The sequence below is a fragment of the Gallinula chloropus genome, assembly GCF_964237585.1.
Source record: "Gallinula chloropus genome assembly, chromosome: 4".
NCBI lineage: Eukaryota > Metazoa > Chordata > Aves > Gruiformes > Rallidae > Gallinula > Gallinula chloropus.
Genome location: NC_140088.1, coordinates 24412693 through 24434682, shown reverse-complemented (window position 1 = coordinate 24434682; position 21990 = coordinate 24412693). Strand labels below are relative to the sequence as shown.

General features: G+C 40.1%; 1 protein-coding gene across 1 annotated transcript; it reads right to left on the bottom strand.

The window, feature by feature from the left end:
- Positions 1-1745: 1745 nt before the first annotated feature.
- Positions 1746-21027, bottom strand: HPS5 (HPS5 biogenesis of lysosomal organelles complex 2 subunit 2; the record flags this gene model as incomplete). The annotated part of the gene is made up of 22 exons (XM_084264173.1): positions 1746-1891; positions 2324-2609; positions 3281-3387; positions 3727-3840; positions 3984-4103; positions 4617-4772; positions 4988-5111; positions 6425-7032; positions 7524-7598; positions 8240-8386; positions 10162-10285; positions 12327-12486; positions 13989-14147; positions 14369-14547; positions 15016-15104; positions 15346-15417; positions 15757-15968; positions 17125-17262; positions 18752-18944; positions 19545-19609; positions 20433-20543; positions 20920-21027. The coding sequence occupies 22 exons, from the start codon at positions 21025-21027 to the stop codon at positions 1831-1833; spliced, it is 3408 nt and encodes a 1135-aa protein (XP_084120299.1). The 3' UTR covers positions 1746-1830.
- Between the last annotated feature and the right edge of the window lie 963 nt (positions 21028-21990).

Below are 21990 nucleotides of genomic sequence, written 5' to 3'. Positions count from 1 at the left end.
ACCTGTAAAATCCCTTCTTGTTGTTTTTAACATCCCTCGCCAAGTTCAGTCCCACCTGTGCCTTGGCTTTCCTGATCCCGTCTCTGCAATGCGACTGTCCTGACACAAAATTTAAAAAAAAAAAAAAAAAAACCTCTGAAGGGAAAGTTACGATTTATTGTAAAAATCCTCCAGAAACCCAGAACAAAAAAAGCCCCAACCCTCACTCAAGAGTTAAACAAGTGTACAAACACCCCACAGCAGACAGACTGCTGTGTACGCAAATACACAGAGCAAATGAAGTGGAAACCTTACATATGGAGATAGCCAGGGATACTCTTGGGAAGCCAGACATCTTCCTCTAAGGAGGGCAAGAGGACTACTCACCTAAAGCTGTTCTACACTCACAGAGTGTATGAAAAGAAGTTAGTAAAGCGCAACAGCTACTGAGGTAGCAGCATGCTCATTTGGCAGGTAAGAGAACAGGCACTAACATCAACTGATTTGCATAACCTCACCACAAAGTGCAGGTGCCCAGCTCTTCCTCCAAGTCTTCCTGTAAGAGCGTGGGACGATACTGAAAGAAGGATCTGTGCTGCTTCTAATATCAAACTGTAAGTCACAGAAGTTTTTTTTTAAGTTTTCTTTTTTAGAAGCAGTTTGGTTTTGGCTTTTCCACAAGCAACACTGTTAGCAGATGAAAGCCTGCCACTAACTGGTTCCCTGTAACTTCATTTCCTTGAGTTAAGCAACCAACCCTCCACAATGAAGCCTTTCTTGTCATTCAGCTGAAATAGTCAGACTGCACCTCTCTGCAATCTGTATTGCTAAGTCCTATTTCAATAAAAATAAAAAGCATTATTTTGCAGCACTACAAGTGCCACAAGACTACACAAAAAGGTGCTTTATAAAAAAAATATATTCGGGTCATTTCATGACAGTTGTTTGGGTTTTTTAATTTAGTTCAAATCCATGTGTTAATTTTTTTAAATGGCATTTGTGAAAAATCAAATATTGACCAGACACTGTGGCCTTACGCTAAAAATGTGAGTGTGACAGTGAAGAGGGCCAAAACTAGAAGCCTAAAAAGAAACTTTGGTTCAAAGATGCATCAAGTGCAGAGAGTCTGCTGGTAACAAAGCATGGGCTGTAAACAAGAAATAAAATCCAAGTCATTTTACAAATCTTCATGTTCTAGCAGATATTTAAAAATACTTGTTTTGTGACAGCAAGAGTCTTGACATGCTTAACAGTGAGTTTGTTAAGTTCTTCTGGTAATCAGCATTTGTAACTATTAATCCACTCCTGAAAAATACTTCCCTCCCCTCTGAAGACTTGGCTCCATCAATGCATTCCAAATAGGCAAGAACATTCCATATAATTTAAAGGGAAAAAAATCATAACAAGCACTTCTATAGTAACTTGCAAAAGTCAATGTAATTTACAGGGAAATTCAAGTATGGGCTTAGAGATTTCTGAGGAATGGCTTCTCATGTTTGCAACCAAAATGTTTTATACACCATGATTTAAATATTAAAGAGATGAGCCCTTCAGTATTAAATCATGCAGACTCAGAAAGTAAATTCAGGAATTCTCATCTTATAAATCTTTGACCTAAATTTCAAGATAAATATTGCACTGCTTTAAGTTCTAGAGTTCAAAACTCATCTCCAAAAGAATAAGGAAGAATTGTCAACAGTTCCTAGTAGATACCTGCCAGGCAGAGACTGGCTCAATACAATCAACTTTTAGACAGGAGTTCAATTCTTTAAGAGCGTTTTAAGTTTAAGAGGCACTTTAATATACAATCATTACAGTAAAAAATGCTCCTAAAGTTTTCCAAGTTGTTTCCTATGCTTGCTGAGACCACAGAAACCGGTCACATCTTTCCAGCATGGACTGAATCAGCGCTCTGCAATTAAAGGAAGGAAAAAAAAAGGGGTCAAACAGTTAAAAAAGCTCACAATAGAAAGAACAACAGAGATTTGGTTTTGACTAACGTCGCTTTGAAAAGCAAACATGATTATATTCCATAAGTAACATAAAACAACATCTTCTCTGGAAGGGATGGGCAAAATCAGAGTCTATACAGAACACAGCAAGACAGTTATCTCCTCCATGTACATCTTTAACATATGACTCCCTGTTTCCTGATTTTGTACTTCACAATGCCAATACTGTGTCATGCATACTCATTAAATAATAGAAAAGCCTACATCAGATTTTAAACTCAGCTGAGATGATGTGATGTGTTTTATCTTTGTTAACTGAAAAGAAAGTTTAAAGCAGCAAGAAAACCCAGAATGAACAGGGCACATACAAGGATCTTCTCTTGACATCTTACCGTTGCCTCTTCTCAGCAATTTTCAGTATCTCACAGACAGCAGTAAATCTCTCAGACAATTCTAGTGTCAAGCCACACTCCTGCAAGAGAGGCACGGCACGGTTTGGGCCAATGGCCTTGGCCAATAAAAGAGCTACATTCTCCACAGTGATGCAGTCCGGGCAGCTTGGGCTACCATTGCTGACAGCATTCCCATTCTGTGGGCCATGGTGGTGGAAAGCTGTGCTGTGATTTTGTGCAAGATGAAGAAGAAACTTCCATTCTTCCGTGGTCTCTGGAATGGAACCTAGATTTAAAATTAGATTGTTACACTATCAGTAAAATAAGTATTATTCTAAGCCTACTATTTGAAAGATTTCTGTACTTAATGGAAAGCTAGCTACTCTGGTTTTCTCTGTGAAGATTTAAGAAAGCCAAGCATTATCCACAACCACACCGTGTACAGGTGTGTACTGCCTTGACTGATGCAGCGTGAAGATTCAGTGGTGAACAACACGCAAAGCTCCACAACAGTGCAGTATTTAAGGCTTTGGATTAAGTCAGGAGACAAAGAACTGTTTTGTCCACCTTAGGGCCACTGGGAAATTTTTTTTAAGTTCTACCATGTAATACAACATTTTGCTTATCACAACCCTGTGTGTGCGATGCATGTCTAGTGAGGGGAGTGCAGGGGGGCTTTCTATTCCCATATCTACAGCAGCAAGTTTAGCCTTTACTCCCATAACTGAGAAATAGATCTACATCCTTCAGCTTTTAAGCATTTTCTAGCACAATTGATTTCACAAAGCCCAGTGTGAAGATACAAGCATGTAACACCCATTTATGCAGTTCAGTTACACTGCACTACACCCAGCACTACCAAAACACCTCAAAAAGATTCAACTCAGCAAACTGGTACGTAATAAAGGCAGGTCCTATAACACAGAAGTATGTTTACACAGCTTAAGACTCACTAACCATCTTCTCCATTCAACAGGCTCATATCATCCAAATGAGCAATATTAGTAAAGGCTTCTGTTCTTCTATCCAGCTCCAGACAGAGACTAAGATATCCAGGCCAAAATCTTGAATGAGAGAGTAAAGATTTCTGGGAATCAAATGCTCTGTCTAAACTGACATCAACAATAATTTTAAGTGTTCATTTAAATACCAGTGAAGGCAGAAACAGCACAATTTCTTGAATGCCACAAATCACTGCAAAGTGGGGATGGGGGAAATACCCCTTAGCCAAAAGGGGTATTTGATACATTAAACTGGTCACTCAATAGTCATCCTCAAAACAGGAGATGTTTTTAAATAAAACCTGTCCACTTAAGGAACAGATGGGTGGTTTCCATTTGTATCTTTTGGGGGTCAGAATACCAACTAACCAAGTATCAGGAATTACCAAGTTCCCTTCTTACCCATGTGATTTACAGATGTCAGCCATCTTCTCTTTTGTAACAAAATCAGCTGGGAGCTTAATCAAAAGTAGAATGAGCTGGCTGTAGCCCCAAGTAAACAAATGCGACCGTGGCCTAGGAGGTGAGAAATTCCATTTTAAAGCATTAATCACGGATTCAGTGACACTCAAATTGTCACACCAAAATCTATGCCAGAAGCCTGCAGCCCTGTTAAAAGCTTTTTGCTCACTCAGGGCCCTGGCTCAACCATGCTTTACCTGGGATTTCCTTCTGCGTCCACTGTATTTGCTCTTTGTGGGGCATCATGAGAAACTGCCACACACAACCAATCCAGTTGTACAGACTGGGGATGCAGAAGAGATCTAAGGAGAGAAGACCTAGAAAACAAAGCACACAGAAATAAACTACCAGGTTGAAATATACCCGCTACAGAGAAGTAGAGATTGTCTGCAGGAAAAAAAAAAAAAAAAAGGATGTCAAATTAAATTAGGAAAGCCTAGAATGATTTAAGCTTCTAGAACTTACAGGACCACAGAAAACCAAGTTTGTAGGTTGGGTTCCCCCAGGTTTTTTTACTTTTTATTTAAATTTTGTCTAACCTTGATATACTAAACTGCACAGAAACAAAACCGAGTCAGTCCACTGCAAATATTATTTAGAAAAACCCATTAAAACTAGCACCTAATCTAAAAACACAGTCTGAGACACCAACTAAAACTAGCAGAATGAATTAGAATTTAAAGCTAAAGCTGATAGATACAGAAACATTAAAAACAAAACAAAACAAAAAAACCCACACCCAAGACAAAACCACAAGGAAAAAGAAAATCACCACAGAGCTACATGATGAAGAGAGCAGACAGATGAAAAAGACTCTATATTGCCATTACCTTTTATCCTCTGGCTTTGATTTCACCAGACTATCTAAATATGCTAAAAAATGAGCTGGATCATTCCTGCAAAGCTGTTTGATATCAGAAGGCAAGAGAGAGGGGTGGAACTTGATCAAGGGCCGAAGAGCTGTTTCCCCAAATTTTTCATAGAGCCTGGAGAGGATAAAAGCTATTTTCAGTATCAAACAGCAAAAATTGTAATTTTTTTCCCCAAGATTTCTTGCAAGTTCAAGATAGTGTTGGAAGGTAGCATCTTTAAAAGAGTCCCAGAAGACTTTATGAAATCCTAAGTGAACCGATTCCTGCTAGCAAGTTAACACCACTGAAAAAGAGGGACAGGGGGAAAGGGCTCAGCTTTGAGCATGTACCTTTGAGCATGTGCCAGTAACAGCGGGCTGTCATCCCAAGGCCCCAGGTCATGCAGCTGTTTCAGTATTTTCAACATATCTTCATTTTCCATTGCTAAAGCCACTGGACTGTGACAAGTTAGTTCTGAAATAAATCAGTACAGAAGTTACAAGATACAGGCAGTTTATTTTTTATTTTTATTCTTACCAGATAGAGCTGTTCTCACGTGTAAGGACCAGAGTTACCACTGCTTTCATGGAGCTCTCTAGCTGAGAGTCCTAACAAGTGAACAGATTCTGTGTGTTCATTTCATAGATATCTCTAATCTGCACTTGTGGGAAATTACAGTTCTAAACCGATTCAATTAAAGCATGGAATACTAACCTTGATATATTTTACTTTTTTTGAGACTTATGAGGAGGGAATTCTTCTCTCATGTGAGAAAAGACAGCCCACTGCAGGACAGGAGGCTTGCTGAATGCAATGCACACCTGCATCGGTTTTCATATACTACAATTTGTTTCCACAAATAAATAAAGGCTTCAGTTTGTACACTGACTTCACAGAATGCAGAGTTGAACACAAGCCTTGATCCTGATGAAATGTGAGTATTAATCTCTAGGCACAAGTGCAGTCCAACTAAGGAATGATGGGAAAGTTGGGAATGCACACATTCCTTTCGCTTCTAGGGCTCTCAGGATGCAAAGAGCGGACAGATTCCCAGAAACCCAAACACCAGACATCAACCCTCGAAGCCAGGTTCTGTGGTTTAACTGCTGTCTGTTGCACCCCATCAATGCTAAGGCTTTAACTCACGCTTGAAAGCATACATAAAGCTGAACGCGGAGAACAGATGAAGTTCTGTTTTCCAGTATAATCGGGAAGCCTTGGTTCAGGAAGGCTAAAGAGGTATCTAAAAGATCAGAGAAGACTTCTGTGGAAAAGTGATCTGATGTGATCACTAGCCTCTCATTTGCATGGAGCCCTCAATTCAGTTTTGTTTCACATTTCTCTGCAATCAAAATCTTCCATTTCCAATGCACATACTGAAGCCTCCCCCCTACCTTTCGCCTGGTCTCTGTAGACAAATGATTCTAATTGAGATGCTTTTGCTCTTTGAAACTCATACATTTCTTTTTAAATAGATCTGGTGGTCTGTGATCACTACAGTTTTCGATCAACAAGCTCCATATAAATTCAAAGGTTCAGAATTGCAAGGTGGGGGAGGAAAGGAACAGTCTCTCCAAGGAACCAGCAGTTCTCCGTAAGCCTTTGGGGAAAAACAAAGAACCCAAAACCCAAAGAAGAAAAGCTTCCCCAACCCAACCATCTCCCCCTCCCACACTACACCTGCAGAAGGAAAAACTGCAGACACAAATGGAAGTGTCTTCAAGCTTTTTTCTTTCTTATCTCAGCCTTACTTTCAGTTTACCAGTAATACATTTTTCACTAGTTACCTTTCAATCCTGCGATGTATGTTTCCCATACATTAGGACTGGCTGCATACGTGGTTTTAATGCACTGCTTTAGTCTTTTTAAATCCAAAAGAAAGAAGTAACTTTGCATAAACCTACAAGCCAAGTTCCATGAAGCTGCTGGTGGCAGACTTCCATCAGAGCTTTCCTCTGCCTCACCATTTCCACAAAAAAATACCTGCAGCTCAAAGCACAGTGTTGTCAGCTCAACAAGATCTTTCTGAACATCCGGGTCTATGACACATGGTGGAGATACTTGAAAGCGGCAGTCCAAAGGTCCCTTCAAATCAGTACTATTTTCACACATGGTTTTGCTTACAGAGGTTTCATCAGTGTTTTCCTTCTCAGTGCAGTCTTCCAAGATACTACTATGTCCTTTGTCTGCTGGGTCTCCATCAGTCAGATCCAGCCGTAGGTTCTCCCCCAGGACTGCCCTCTCTTCTTCAGCACACATGGTCTTGCATTTCTTAATAGAGGACAGGGAATGCTCTTTGCTGCCAAACTTTTCTTCTAGATGAATAAGCCATTCCTGTAAAACTCTTCTCATACACTGTGGTTCTAACAAGACCAAGGGATCCTGGAGTTTGGTTCTGCAGCATAAAAAAAATAAGTCTACCAAGTTGCTTGACAGTTATAACATGTCACAAGTGAAGTATTATGTTTTGCATAACTAAATTTATTCCTTAACTTACATTCAGTTGTTGATTTTCATGGTTTTGAAGGCATCAAACAGCATTTCAGCTGTCTGTATTTAGTACATTCCAAGTGACTCAAGATTTCTTTCAGAATGGATTTTTATTTGTTGGGTCATTTTGATTTTTTTAAAACTATGTCTTGTATTCAGGGGAAAAGAGTAACGCTAGAGTATCTAAATAAGGATTCAGTGGGTTTTGCTTGGTTTTCAAGAGGGAAAACAAATCATTAACCAAAACAGATCCTTTCAGATTACGTTAATAGACATTTACAGCATTACTCTTACATGTATGTGATGAATTTTAAAAAGTAATTAAAAAAAAAAAAACAATCATTTTTCTACCAAAGACAAAAATATTTATACACCAAAAAACCTTTCCCTGCTTACATAGCTTCTGCTGTTGCAGCCTTGAGATCTCTTAGGTGATCCTCCTCTGGAAGCTGGCAGCTCTGTGCTTCTAACCTGGAAAAACACATAATACTTCAGGTAAGACTGAAATTAATATCTGATAATTTAAGTGAAGATTTTCTCACAAGTTTCCTAAACTTTGCTTCTACTCCAAATGCAGTACATTTCTGCAGGTACTGAACAAAAATCAGTTTTGAGCTACTAAATGAAAGTTAGTCCAAAATAGCAAGTTAGCAAGTCTCTGGAATAGGAAACAACTTAGCTCTGTATTAACTGGACAACCATTAAAAGAAGTTCAATGTTTAACAGCTACCACTATTTCAAGAAAATACTGTTTTTAGGGAGATAAGAGTGTTTACTCCCCCACTCAGAAAGAGCAGGAAATGAACTGCTGGACTCATGTCCACAACGACAGCAATTCTCATGCAGTGTTATACACCACATTCTTGCTCTCCAGTTATTACAGCACAGTGGAGACGACATGCTCCACCACGCAGAAAGTATTCATCACAGAATCAGCCTCCAGGAAAGGAGTCAGGGAGAACCAGAGAAATCCACAGTAGTAATGAAAGCAGCTGGAAGAAACTAGCACCGAGCTCGCAGTTCTACTCACAACAGTAGTTTTTCCTTTAGGTTGCTATCCTCAAAACCCCCAGCAAATGAAATTGCTAATGAAAGCTCATTTTTTAACTCACTCTTTCTCTTCCTGGGGAGATGCTACGAGATTAAGAGCCAGCTCCTGCAGGTGTTCGTCATCCTTTGCTTCTTGTCTCCCTCTGCTCTCCGGGCTTATGTGAAGCGTGCCGATCTTCTCGGTAGTTTTGCGTACGAAGCTGGAAACGCTGCGAGTCACAAGTCCAAACAGTTAAAACTGGAACTTCAAAAAATCAAACAGCTACTTTCCATTCAAACCATGGTTTCAGAAGACTTTATAATCTGAAGAACTCTTGTGAAAGGATGAGAGCAGTGGTGACCAACAACAACTCAACTCCCTAAGAAGCTGCTCCAAATTGATACTTCGGTCACGGTCCGTACTTCCAGCGCTGAATAAAAACCTGAAGTGTTTAAGACTTGGGTCTTTTGGTGCTGGAGAAACAGGATCACATACTGACATCAGGGTTTAGATTTTGAAATCTCTTTGTACACAAATAAATGTGGGTTGGCTACCTTGCATTTTAAAGCTTATAAACAGAAAGCATGATTAGAAAATTATGTCCCTCTTGATGGTAGGAAACAGTTTTACAAAACTCCAAATTAATTCTTCAGATTACAAAGCTCACTAAAAAACATCCTTTTTGCATCATCAGTCCCTAACTCTCCAGTTTGTTTTCCTTTCTTTCCAAGAGAAAGCCCAGCATACATACCAAATCCCAATTATTTCAATCACTCCCAGGAAGAGAACTATGTCATTAAGAGTGGAACAGAAAAATCAGCTTCTTGCTTTCTGGCCAAAAAGAAAAAAAGCAACCCTTTTACTTTGCTTGCCAGCAAATATAGCATTTTTTACTATACTGAGGTATAGCACAAGTTGAAGGTTGCTGCAGAAGAAATAAAGAATTCAAATTTAGTAAAACAACTGGACTTCACTGTATAGAAGGATTAAATATTAATTTTAATATGTATTTTATAAGAATGAAAAAGGCATAAAATTTAGAAGAAATAATTTAAAAAATAAATGTATATGATAGTATTTTATTTCATTATAAATTGAACACAGTGAACACTTGAAAATATAGTTGACATTATTAGTAGAAACACTTACTAATAATTAAGTCCTAAGAAGTGCTTAAGGTTTAGAATGAACTCAAAACCTTTCATGTACTTCTGACAGTTATTCTGAGATCCTCATAGTACTGATATAAACTACTTTTTGTCGCAGGACATAATTCATATACCGAAAAGATCAAGGGAGGGCTACACAATTTTTCAGACCATTATTATGGACCAGCAATATTTTAGCTAACAGTCTAACATACAAATTTGAAAAAAAAAAAAAGATAAAAAAATAATAAAAAAAAGTTATATGCATTACACCACTTTCTTTATATTTGTGAGTATGCCCTGAGTTTTTTTAAAGCAAGTTTTAAGATAGCAGTTGAATTTTTGCATAAAACAGACACTGACACATTTACTTGCCACCATTATTCCATAAACACTTGATTAGATTTACTGAAAGGTGGGGGGGGTGGAAGATGGCAAACCCTGTGATATACTTTGGAAGTGTGTTTTCGCAATATCCAGCATGCTTTGAACAGCATTTTTTGTCCCCAAGCAACATAGGAAGCCTTCACTCTTCAGAAAACCAATATTCCAAACCAATATTCTGTAAGTTTGCTTTGAATACAAACCACAACCACAGTTTACAGGGTAATTTTAAACATTCTTAGCCATTTAAAAACTGAGGTTAAAATCTTGGCTCCACTGAAGTTAACAGCAGCTCTTCAGATCTTCATTAGAGTCAAGATGGACCTAGCAAACCTGACTGCACCTCTAGTGTTTCAGTTCAGACGTTATGTTTTTGCAGAACAGGGTACGAACTAAACCAAATGACACTACAAATTCAGAGGACAGAAAAGGGAAAGATGTAATGGATGAGTGAATCTGCTGCACGTTTTACCTTTCTTTGACAGCTTGGAGAGAGACGAGAGGAGATGGGGAACAAAATGACAAAGGAATACTGAATGGGAGAAACGTCTCATTCCGGTCGGCCTCAACCGTCACAGACGCATGAGATACACTGTCTAACAAATGGAATCGAAATAAAGAGTCATGAAACAGTGGCCTGGCAAAAATGGAACAGTGAAACAAGCTGCAAGTCACTAATTCATCAATGGATAACCTGCAAGGGGTATTTTCATACTTAATAGTCAAGAACACAGGCAGCTGGAAGAGTGCTGTTGGTTTCAAGGGCCATTTTATTACTGGCTGAACCTGGTAGGCCTGATTGGCTGTGTAACAAAATGGTCAACCGTATGAAAACTACCTCCTAAAAGCAGACTTATGGTCTATTTAGGGGACAAAAATCTTGATTTAATCCACTGACAGTTAAACATCTAGAAAAATTCAGTGTTGTGGCATACATCAATTACACAGCATCATCTCCTAAGACCTAGATTACATACGAATGTAGAGATGCATAAGCTGTGGTTGAGGTATAAATCACCCTTTTATTGAATGGACTTGAAAAAATACAATTGAACCCATAGCTCTCTGGGTTTTGGTAAGAATCAAAAGAAATACAGAATCACCGACTATTTCCTTTTCACTCTTATAACCCTAACAGTATCTACAATGTGTTTTGATTAATGATTTCCTGGTACAAACATACACTGTATCTTTAAGTCATGTAAGTAAGAGAAAAGGACCCTTTTAATTAAGGATGACACTGCATTTTGCAAGAGTCAGCATTATCTGCACTGTTGAGAGGAGAAGATGCTATGTTGTTACAGAAATTCTACCATCAGAATCCACAATCTCTTCAGATAACACCTAAAGGTCACAACTGATTTTAAGACTGCTTATAAACAGAGCTGCTTTTGTTCAATATGCAGATTAGAAACCTAAAAAACTTATGACATCTTACGTAAATGTGAACAGGGAAACACTAAGTTCGTTTCTCTTAAATACCAAATAAAGTACGTGTGACTTCAAGAAGCATCTAGAACTTCTCTACTTTTAAATAATCAACAAATTTGTTTTGTTCTATTGAAGTGATAGTCTTTCTATCCTCTGACATTCAAAAACCACGTCCCCTCATTTTAGAGTTTTGATACTGGAAACGATACGCTTCCGTCCACACTGTCTCAGGTTTTTATAGTGAGGCAGGTAAAGAAGCAAATGTAAATATAAGTGCTACAAACAGCAGCATGACACTACTGACAGGTAGGGGAATAAATATTAATTCCTGTACTCTCCTCACCACTGTGTTGAGCACCCAAATCCTCTTCATCCTCAAATGGCACCTACTCTCTGCAAAACCTAAAGAGCAGCCTTGTAAGTGGAAAGCCTCTCTACCGTACCTGGAACTAAGCCAGCTCCTCATCATCCTGGTTTTCTACATGCCCTCCCAATCCCAACCAGAGCAGAGAACAAGACCCATTATGGTCACATTCCAGTTTTTGTCCAGTGACAGGTATTTGTTAGGAAATACCAAAAAGCTCCAAGAATGGTATAAGTGTTAGTTATAAACAGTTCTACCCCTGCTATGCTAATGCATATATCTCTAAGAGATGATCCCCTGTACAGATTAAACTCTGCAAGAAAGTTAAGAACATTTATCATAAGCCTACTGTTTTCCTTGAAGAAATATCAAGCCAGATCCAAGATCAAGAAAATTCTTTCCTGTAATATTACTGGAAGGATAACATCAGCAAACCAATCTAAGTTTGAAGATCAATTAACACAGGCATAGTCAGCTGAGAGAATCTTAGCATTAATGCTGAACTGCACATCGCCAGGGGGGGCAGGGGGAAGGGTGTACAGACAATTAAAACATTGAGCGAAGTACTAGCTTGGTAAATTCCCTCCAGGTCTTTTGTTTTGTTCTGTTTCTCTGGGTTGTGTTTAGTTTAAGCTTGGATTTCTGTGGAGCCAGTATTTCACCCCAATGGTTCAGGATTAAGTTTGACTGGTGGGGGTGACTGTATTCCCATTGATCAGATTAGAGGATTTAATCATGGATAACTTGATAGTAGAAAATAAAAGCACAGAACCAACCCAATCAAATTCTTGTAAAGTAAATAAAGATTGCATCTGAGTAATATTTTCATTAAGAAATATTACCGAGTTCTCCTTGCTCATCTTCCTGTTGTGCAGGAAATTCTTTAAGTCTCTCATCTTCTGAGAATGTTTGACTGTGGAGAGAACATGAATCTTCATCTGACTGACTGCCTCTTCGACTGATAACACGATATATTCCAGAGTCTAAGATGCTGAAGCTTTCCTGTTAGACAAAGGAGACGGGTTAAATGTTGGGTGAGCTGTACTTCCTTGTTAAACTTCCTGCAATGAACCCAACCAACCATACCCACACAAACAACCTCCCAGAACTTCATAATTCACTGTCTGAAAAGCCCTGCATATAGCAGCATGTTTTTGACATATCCAGAATGGAAAAGTACACACATGCCAATAACTATGTGGTCTGGTGACTTTATAAAGATACATACTTTGCTTGAGCGTGTCCAGAGAAGGGCTACAAAGTTGGTGAAGGGTTTAGAAGACAAGTCTTATGCAGAGCACCTGAGGAAGGTGGGATTGTTTAGTCTAGAGACAAGGAGACTGAGGGGTTGGTGTCTTCTCTCTGGTAGCTAGTGACAGGACCAGAGGCAACAGTCTGAAGTTGCATCAGGCGTAGTTTAGGTTGGATATTAGAAAAAAAATTATTTACTGAAAGGGCTGGTAGATATTGGAACAAGCTGCCCAGGGAGGTGGTTGAGTCACCATCCCTAGAGGTGTTTAAAAGAAGAGTAGATCTTGTACATGGTGACATGGTCTAGTGTTGGACCTAGTAGGGCTGGATAGACAGTTGGACCCGATCTCAAAGGTTCCAACCTCTTCTCCAAACAAAACCATTCTATGATTCTATAATGCTACAATTGCTTCCAGGAAAGCAGCCTGCGGAACATCTGCTGCACCCAGTACAAGATCATGAGACAAAAAGGCATTTCTGCTTTACACCTGCATCCAACTCTCTTCCTCACCTGCATACCCAAGAGTCCATAGTCTTTTTGCTGGTTAACCATACCCAGCTTACACAATTACAGACCCTGCAAAACTGTCTGGTTCCAGTACACACAAGGATCCTTTTGCTCATGGTCGCTCTGTGTGGTTTACTTTCCCATCTGGTAATGCTGCTCTGCTACACCAACATGGTCTGCTACATCAAGATGGAATTCACATTACTTTGGTTTTTAAACCACACTGATATCGTATTAATTTAGAAATATCTACTCCTTTCTTGAGAAACTGCTGGAAAGCCAAGACAATACCAGGCAGCTGCACATCTGAAAGAATATTAGAAATCGCCTTTAATTTCTTCTCCCCTAGAGCTTTCAGCTTAAGTTTCAGAGAGTGAGGCCATTTTTTAAACAGGGCTAGGATAGTTCTGAGCAGTCACTGTTTCCACAACATAAAGCTACAGTAACAACCAAGATTTACCGAATCATGTTAAAACACTAGAGTCAGCTGCACAGAAAGCATTCTTCCTATCAATCTGTGTCCACATCTCAACCATTAGTACAGAAAAAAGGCAGAGGTCTAAGACCTTAAAAGAATGCAAGCAGTAGTATTTCATACCTCTCTACCCCACCTAATTTTAGAAATAGCATTATCAGCTATAAGTCATGATAAAAATTAAAGCTTCATCTTCAAAGTGAACAAGGTGATTTTAAGCCAGAAAGGTACAATCTGCAGTAACACTTTTGGCACTACCAATACACGTACATGAGATGAAATACTGCTCCTTCTACTGCTGCATGCAGAATCTAAAGGTTCCAACTTTGAAATTAGTTCTTCCAGTTGCATAATGAGATCGTGTTGGGTTGAGGCATCCAGCTGAGACTTCAAGTGCTCCAGCTTGTCTACAGGCAAATTTTTTCTTGCCTAGAAGCACACAGTGAAGCAGAAGCATTACTATTTCTAATGCACATGTGAAAAGCTAAAGACGCCGCACACGCAGGCTAATTTTCATGTTAAAAGTATAGTGTTGAGAAGGCTTTTTAAAAACTCCAAGAACATCAATCTCAGAAACCTATGGAACTTAATGGAAGAGAGGGACAGGAAATGAAGTTGCATTGCACTTCTACAAACAGGCATATACTTACTCTGCAGGAAATAACTGAATTCTGGAAGACACAGCAGACCCTGGCAGCAAGTGTCCAGAACCCTCTCCTGATCAGACGCTCTACGCAGCGGTCTACCAGTAGAAGGGAGAGGTGCACAACTTTCCCATTTGCATGCAGACAGAACAACTCGCTTTTGTAAACTGCAATATCCTGAATATCTGCAAAACCAGATGCACAGAGATATCTAAGTGACTCAAATTGTTAATCAACATTCCTTGCTGTTCCTGAAAGAAGGTGAAAGCCTATTTCCCATCTGACTGCAAACACGTGCAAAAGACTTAACCACTGTAGCACAAGTGCAATGTGGAAAACAACTGCTGAAGAGTGCTAAGCACTCTAATTATCAAACAACTGTAAGATGCAGTTGAAGTACTAAAATTTTTCAGTTACATTTCTAGAAAACATTCAAGAAGTACACTGAAGTTACTGAAAAGTTTCCATTTCCTCCTTAGTAGGTGGGGAGAGGATTAATATTCAAGGATATGCCTGACAGATGACAAAGAAAATGGTTTTCTGACCAATGTTCTGCAACACAGCTGCAGAAATTGAGCTTGAAAAGGCTTCATGATAGGTAAGGACTTCAGAAGTGACAAATGTAACAGAAAATACTTAGATTCTTAGTTTACCTTTTACTTCACTCCAGAGCAAGACTTGAACACTTTGGGGAAGAAAAATGTAAATGCCTCTTTCTGTCCAGGTCATTACACAGTGCTCACTGCAAGCAAAGCAGATGTTAATGGTTATTGTATGTTACAGGTAATTGTAGTAGTCACTGTAAAACACGTGGATACGGCATCGACTGAAGTGCAACAAGCCAGAAGTGAGTTATGTAGCACAACACTCAGAAAATTCTTATGCAAAAAGATGAGGTTGATAATATAATTTAGGAGAACACACAACCTTTTTTACTTTTAAGTCTACTTTATCAACAGGAAGTTTTGCTGACAAATACTCACGTCAAATACAGTAGTCTGGGGAATGATAAAGATTGTGGAGAGCAGCTGGAACTAGTATAATGAGGATCCAGCCTGTAAAGTAAAATTAGCATCCATTACAAGCATTACTACAACAATATCACTTTCTTAATATTCTGAATCCTGGAAATACAAGGCTGACAAATAAATGTAGTCTTAGGACAACAGCATTCCTTGCAGTAGTCACACAGACATACCTGCAGAATCAAGGCTTTAGCATTTTTTAACGCTCAGATACTGGTTTCCATTATTATAGAACATAGTAAGATGACAGGTAGGATTAATGCTTGATTGCACTAGAAGGTTACTTAATCTTTGCATTATTAAGGCAGCTCTTTCAGTCAGTCTAGACATGCCAAGCACATTTATCACTGATAAAACTCATGCTTTTACCTGAGAGTTACAACAGGGAGAGGTGGTGATGACAACAGCTGCTTGAACTGATGTGTGCTTTGAACTTCCCCATCAAAGTTCACCTCCCACATCCTCGAGCCAGGTCGAGCACAGTATATTAATGGCTGCTGATTCCCACTGTTTTTTCCAGCAGGGAAGAAACATGCTCCAAATTCACCATCTCTCTCTTTGTTACCAATTTTCCAGAACTTCTCTCTAGGTAAAAAAAAAAAAAAAAAAAGTCCTTGTTAAGGCAGCATTAATAAAGGCTCTAAAAGATTCTATGTTGCACTTGAATAAAAATACTAAATCCTAGTTGATGGATTGTTTGGGGGCTTTTTTCTTCCCCAGCAGAATCAGTCAGTCAACCTAGCAATGGGAAGGTGATGATACAAATGATCCCAGAAACCACTTCCACTCATGTGAAAGACTGTGATTGTGAATAGTAAGGATGGATTTACAAAGGGGCAATTATGTCTACAGCCCTCTAGAACAGAATGACCGGCTGCACAGATGAGAACAGTGGAAGTTGTTTATCTTGACTTCAATATGACTTTTGACAAGTCATACTGACAAAACTGAGGAAGTGTGGGCTAAGGAGACATGAAGAAAGGCAAAGGGGCTGTGCAAGGGTGGAATGGCACCAGGACAGGCCAAGTGGCAGCTTTGTAGAGAAGGGCCTGAGGGTCCTGGCAAACAAGCAGCTGACATGAGCCAGCAATGTGCCTTTTTGGCAAAGGTAGCCAAAAGCCTCTTGGGCAGCATTAGGAAGAGTGTTGCCAGCAGGTCAAGGGAGGTGATCTTTCCCCTCTTCTCTGAGACATATCTGGAGTGCTGGGTCCAGTTCCAGGCTCCCCAGTATGAGAGACGTGGACACAATGCAACAAGTCTGGCAACAAGGCCGCAAGCACGACTAAGGGACTGCAGCACCTGTCCTGTGAGAAGAGGCTGAGAAAACTGGGCTGGTCAGCCTGGAACAGAGAAGGACTCAGATGAGTTGCACCCCTGAACCATGTGTACCCCATATGACCCCATATGAGATGAGAGGGTACAGAAGACAGGGCCAGACTCCTCTCAGCAGTGGCCAGTGAAAGGACGAAAGACAATGAGCACAAAGGGAAATACAGTGAAATTACACTTCAACAGAAGAAGAAAGCTTTGTTATTGTGAGGGTGGCAAACCACTGGAAAAGGCTGCCCATAAAGCTTGTGTAGTCTCCATCCTTGGAGATGCTCAAAGACTTTACAGAGTCCCACACAATTTAGTCTACCTTTGAGTAGGAAAGTGGAACTAGATGAACCTCCAAAGGCTACTTCAGAAACTCCGCGCGAGACTGTAAAGTCCAGGATTTCACAAGTAAAACATAACTTGCCTCTCAGTGTCACACAAGTAAGTGCGTGTAAGTGAAGAGATGAGCAGCCTTCCATCCAAGTAATCAAGCTGAACAACTCGAGAATCTACAGTGGTTATAATCTGAACAGGGAACATCACAAAAGTAGCAGCAGCCTACAGTTCAAAAAACAAAAACGAGAGAAAACACACAGGGCCTCAGTTCCAAATGAAGACTACTTCATCAAATTAACCTCACAAAATACAGACAGGACTTCTGGACGCTACACATACACAAGACAGAGCAGCTCCTTTCTCTTCCCTCCCTTATGAAACAAGGCTTCAGTGCTTAAAGGCATAAAAGTCTAAATTCTCCTTCTTCCGATACCACTACTGAAGGTTTAAGAAAATAGTCATATCTATGCAGCATCCCATTATTTTTTAATAAAAGACACTGGGTTTTGTAGCATTAAGAGGGGTTTTTCCTCTTGCCCATGTCTGCTTCGTGCTTTTGTCAATTCTCTCCCACAAGTACTTTCAGCCCACAAACAATTTTATGGAGACAATCCTGAGGGATTGATACAAATAAAAACCCCAGAACTTCCACTGGCTTACATAAACTCACTTTCTCTATTGCTCTGCAGTAAATTACCTAAATGCTATTCATTATACAAGCATCTCAGCTTGCATGGGTGGCAGAACAAAGCCACAGACAGACTTCTTATTCATAAGGAACTACAGGGAACCGCGCTCAAATCTTCTAGCAGACGGTCACCGGTTTTTGACAGCTTAACACTGTCTTCTGTGTAACGCTCTCTTCCCTGTATCAACTCCCTACTTCAAACAAAGCACACTGTATGAGAGATTCAACAGTCCAGCTCTGTTAACAAGCAGAAGCAGGCACATTAATTCCATGGGCCTGGGCCCTTCTTTTCTCTCTCTTTCCACAGTTTTATTTTTTTACTCTTTCTATAAAAGCAACAGCCTTGCTACTTTTATGTTAATTTTCTATCAAAATCTTTCATAAGGACAAGAAAAGACCTGGAGAAACACACCTATTTCTAGGTTGTGCTCCTTCTCACAGATTAAAAGGAGAAGGAAAGGACCTAGTAACAGTAAAACTTAAGGAAAACTCAAGGGCTAGAAGTCAGGCAGGTATCATGACTGTGTACGCTCCCTGCACGAGATGTAATGGTGTAAGCCTAACGTCCACCTACTGTTTAACTAATCAGTGTATTTGAGAATAAGAGTATCCAGAGCCAAAGTCAGATTCTGGGTTGGCCCTTTCTCAGACTGACAGCTGACCCAAAGACTAAGCCACAGAGCTGAACCTGTAGCTGGAGTCTAAGGAATCCAACAGGCACAGAAACACCCCAGGCCTGGATACTTGCAAATTCCAGGAAGAAGCAGCTTGGCCAGTTTTTAATTCTTTACATTTGAAAGTACTTTTATGTTGCATTACTAGAATAGCTAAAAGAGGGGGTAGGGGAAATTAATTTCTACTGTTTTCCCAAGAGACTGGTTCTTCATCCCAACAGTGAAAGCTAGCAAAACTTTGTTAGCTGGCAGGTTTTCGCTGTTCTACTTTACTAAAATACACAAAAAGGATTCCACACATCATTCCCTGGAAACCTCTATATCTCAAACAAAGCATATGACATTTTACCTTCCCTTGTTTCGATGTGTTAATCTTGATGGCTGATACTTTTCCCACATGATCTCCTACAAAAACACGAAGGGCAGCTGTATCCCAACACAAAGCTGTGACTTTTCTGCCCTTATGCTCAGAGGAAACATAAATCCGTTCTGGTTTCCCACGACGTTCCTGATTCAGCTCCCAGACTACTACAAGGCCTTGGCTACAATTGAAAAAGAAAATACAATATTGCAAGTAAGTCTTCCCATGTTTTCTCACAGATGAAGATGCATTACTCCAATGAAACAGAACATCTCAGCAAAGTGATACATCTCAGAGCTTGCTTTGAGGCTGTGTGCTTTTAAGAAGCGTCACATTCTTAATACTGAAGAAGAGTAAGTGTCCTTCTTCACACTACAGTGTACCAGCAGCTTTGGAAGACTACTGTCACATCTGCAGAAATTGCCAGTGAGGATGTGGAAAAATAAACATTTAAATGGATTTTAAACAATGTAAGTTATATTAATTGCCTATCTCACTCTGTCAAGTTAATGAACATATTTCTTTTGATGCAGAAAGGTCTCAGGGAGACATTTATCATAACTTCACATGTATTAGCTCTCCTATATATGTTTTTTTTTTACTTATTCTGGAATAATTATTCCAGAAACAAAGTTATGCAAACAGTCTGTGCAGGGAATTACTCTGTAAGGGTCTCCACCAGTTAATTCCCTGCCCCCTCCAAGTTCTCAGCAAATGTCCAAGTCCAAAATTTAGAAGCTACTTTACAAATAAAACTCAGGTTTGTAAAAACATGTCTTACCTGGTGGCGACAGCAACGTAGTCTTCATCATGTAAACAACACGCAACCTGGGAAATGGCACCTTCCTGAAAGCAGGTACAGGAGTAGATACAAGTGAAAGTTGTACCTGTGCTGCCTTTACCACTAAGCAACTTATCTTTAACCTATAAACCAGATCTACATCAACAGCTGGTACCACTTTGTTGTGATGTTGTGGTGGGTTTTTTTCCCTTTGGAGTTTGATCGCTCTGAGTTTACTCTAAAAAAATGCCAGACACCACCATGAAAAACAACTGCAGTCCATTCTGACTTGGAAGACATAGAAATCAGTCTCCTGTCTTCACACCTATGGAAGCTGTTTTGACAGACCTAAGTGAGATGGTGCCAACGTTAAATAAATAGCTGCACTCATGCTATGATGGGGATGGCAGCGGCTCCCAGGAAATAGCATCTAACAGTAGAAACAGCAATCCCTGTTCCATGACCTCTTTCAGCAAAAGCAAACCAGCCTATCTTGTCTTTGCTTATCCCAGGAGTTCATAATTTGGACATGCAAACATTGGGAGTTATCTACACGAGTTGCTACACATAATATCTAAATATTCAGTTGACTTTGCTGCTGCTGTCAAAATTATGAATTTAAAAAAATGAAGGTCTGACCCTCTCAAGTCATTTCTTTCACGCCTCATGGAATTATACCATATGCTCTGGGGATACATTCCAGTATCACGACCTTTTTTTAAGTGGAGCAGTCCAAAACTTCACTTTATTTGGACAAGTCAGCAAGCTGAAAATGCCTGCTGACTTTCATTTAAAAGAAAAAAAAAAAACAACCCAAACTTGAAACACTGTGCTTTTCACAGTTTCAGTTTCCAAAAAAATTTTTTGTACAGAATTCTTTACCCTTACCTTATGAGTGAGAAAGAGTCTTTGCTTCCAACCATCCTTTTGTATAAGGTTCAGTCCTCCTCCCGACGTGCCCAGAGCCAGCCATCTCTTTGACACAGCCACACATGTGCACTGAAGGAATAAAAATCATTATTTGTTTTTTAAAGGCTTCATTGTTTGCCAGCTACATGTACCACTTTTGAAACAGTGGCAGCACAGTCAGCAAAGACACATGAACAGCAGCGTCTGCAATGGCAGCAAACAGCAGAAGGCAGCAAACCATGTAAGGCTGTATTATTTACTCCACAGTTGCTTTAAGGAAACACACAGAGCAACAGGATCGTTCGTCTTCACTACTTCTTCTTCCCAAAGTGTCTCCTTCCGTAATCTAGCGTGCACACACCCAACAAGGGAGAGATCAATTCTGGGGGTTAATCCATTAATAAACTAAATAAGGTTGTTAATTGAAGTTTAAAAAGCACCAAACACGCAGGCACCACAAACTCACCTTCAGACGACTAGAATCCAGCCTGAGCGCAGAAAGCAACGGATCCAAACATTCAAACTCTGCCAACACGTAGTTGTAAGAGTCTGAAATCATTGGCACGGAGGCCATTGATGTACAAGACCAGCACTACTCATTCATGGATGTGTTACAGCTTCAGCTTTTAGCTGCACCTGCCAAAAATAAAGCAAGGTCTTGATTAGTTCATTTTTTACTATTACATCTGGGGGGGTTATGTGTTTAAAGAAACACATAACGTCTTCCTGCTCCAACAGCATCAGGTTTCAGTTTGCCAAAAAGGCCCACAGGCTGCAAAACTAAACTCTTCCTCCATTTATGAGACGTTCTTTTTGAAGTTCATTTCAGAAAGCTTAACCTACCAGATCCCAATAAATAATTAAACTGTAGCTGTAACAGGTATTTACACCCACCTGTGAAACAGGTTCTGTCTAGCTATGGAAAAAGCCTTCTTTTATGGTAAAACACACTTCCTCTCACAACACACACCTTTGATTTGGACCTCATTCCCTTAAGGAAAGCCACTGAGCATTTCATACCTACATCACCTTTCCCTGCCCCAGCTGAGTTTAAGGAGCATTATCTTCAACTGACTCCAAGTCCAGAGTTGGCTGCATCTGCGCACGTTTAATGCGGCTGTCCCTAAAAACAGGCGGCCTGCCTTTGCCACGGCACCTCCTTCCCAGCACACAAGATGGGCAACACAAAGGGAAATAAACAGGAGTAGGAAAACCAGGCGATAGCTTGGATGCCTGAAGAGTGCGTGCTGTGAAAGAGTCTCCCGCCGAGGCACTACTAAAGCTCAGAGCTCCGCGCTACTTCACGAGAACCAAGGAAACTTTGTTACTCTGCGGGCCGGAGCCTTTGAATGCCCGAGTGGCGCTGGGGATGCAGCCCCGCACCTCGGACAGCCCCTCCCGGGCACGCTGCCGCCTGCGAACGCGCATCTCCTGACAAGAAAAGGGAACACTCGCTCTCGCCAGGAAAAGGGAAGAGACGCCCTCGCCCAGAAAGACCGAAAAGCACTTCTTCAAAGCCTCGCCAACGCCTCGGAAA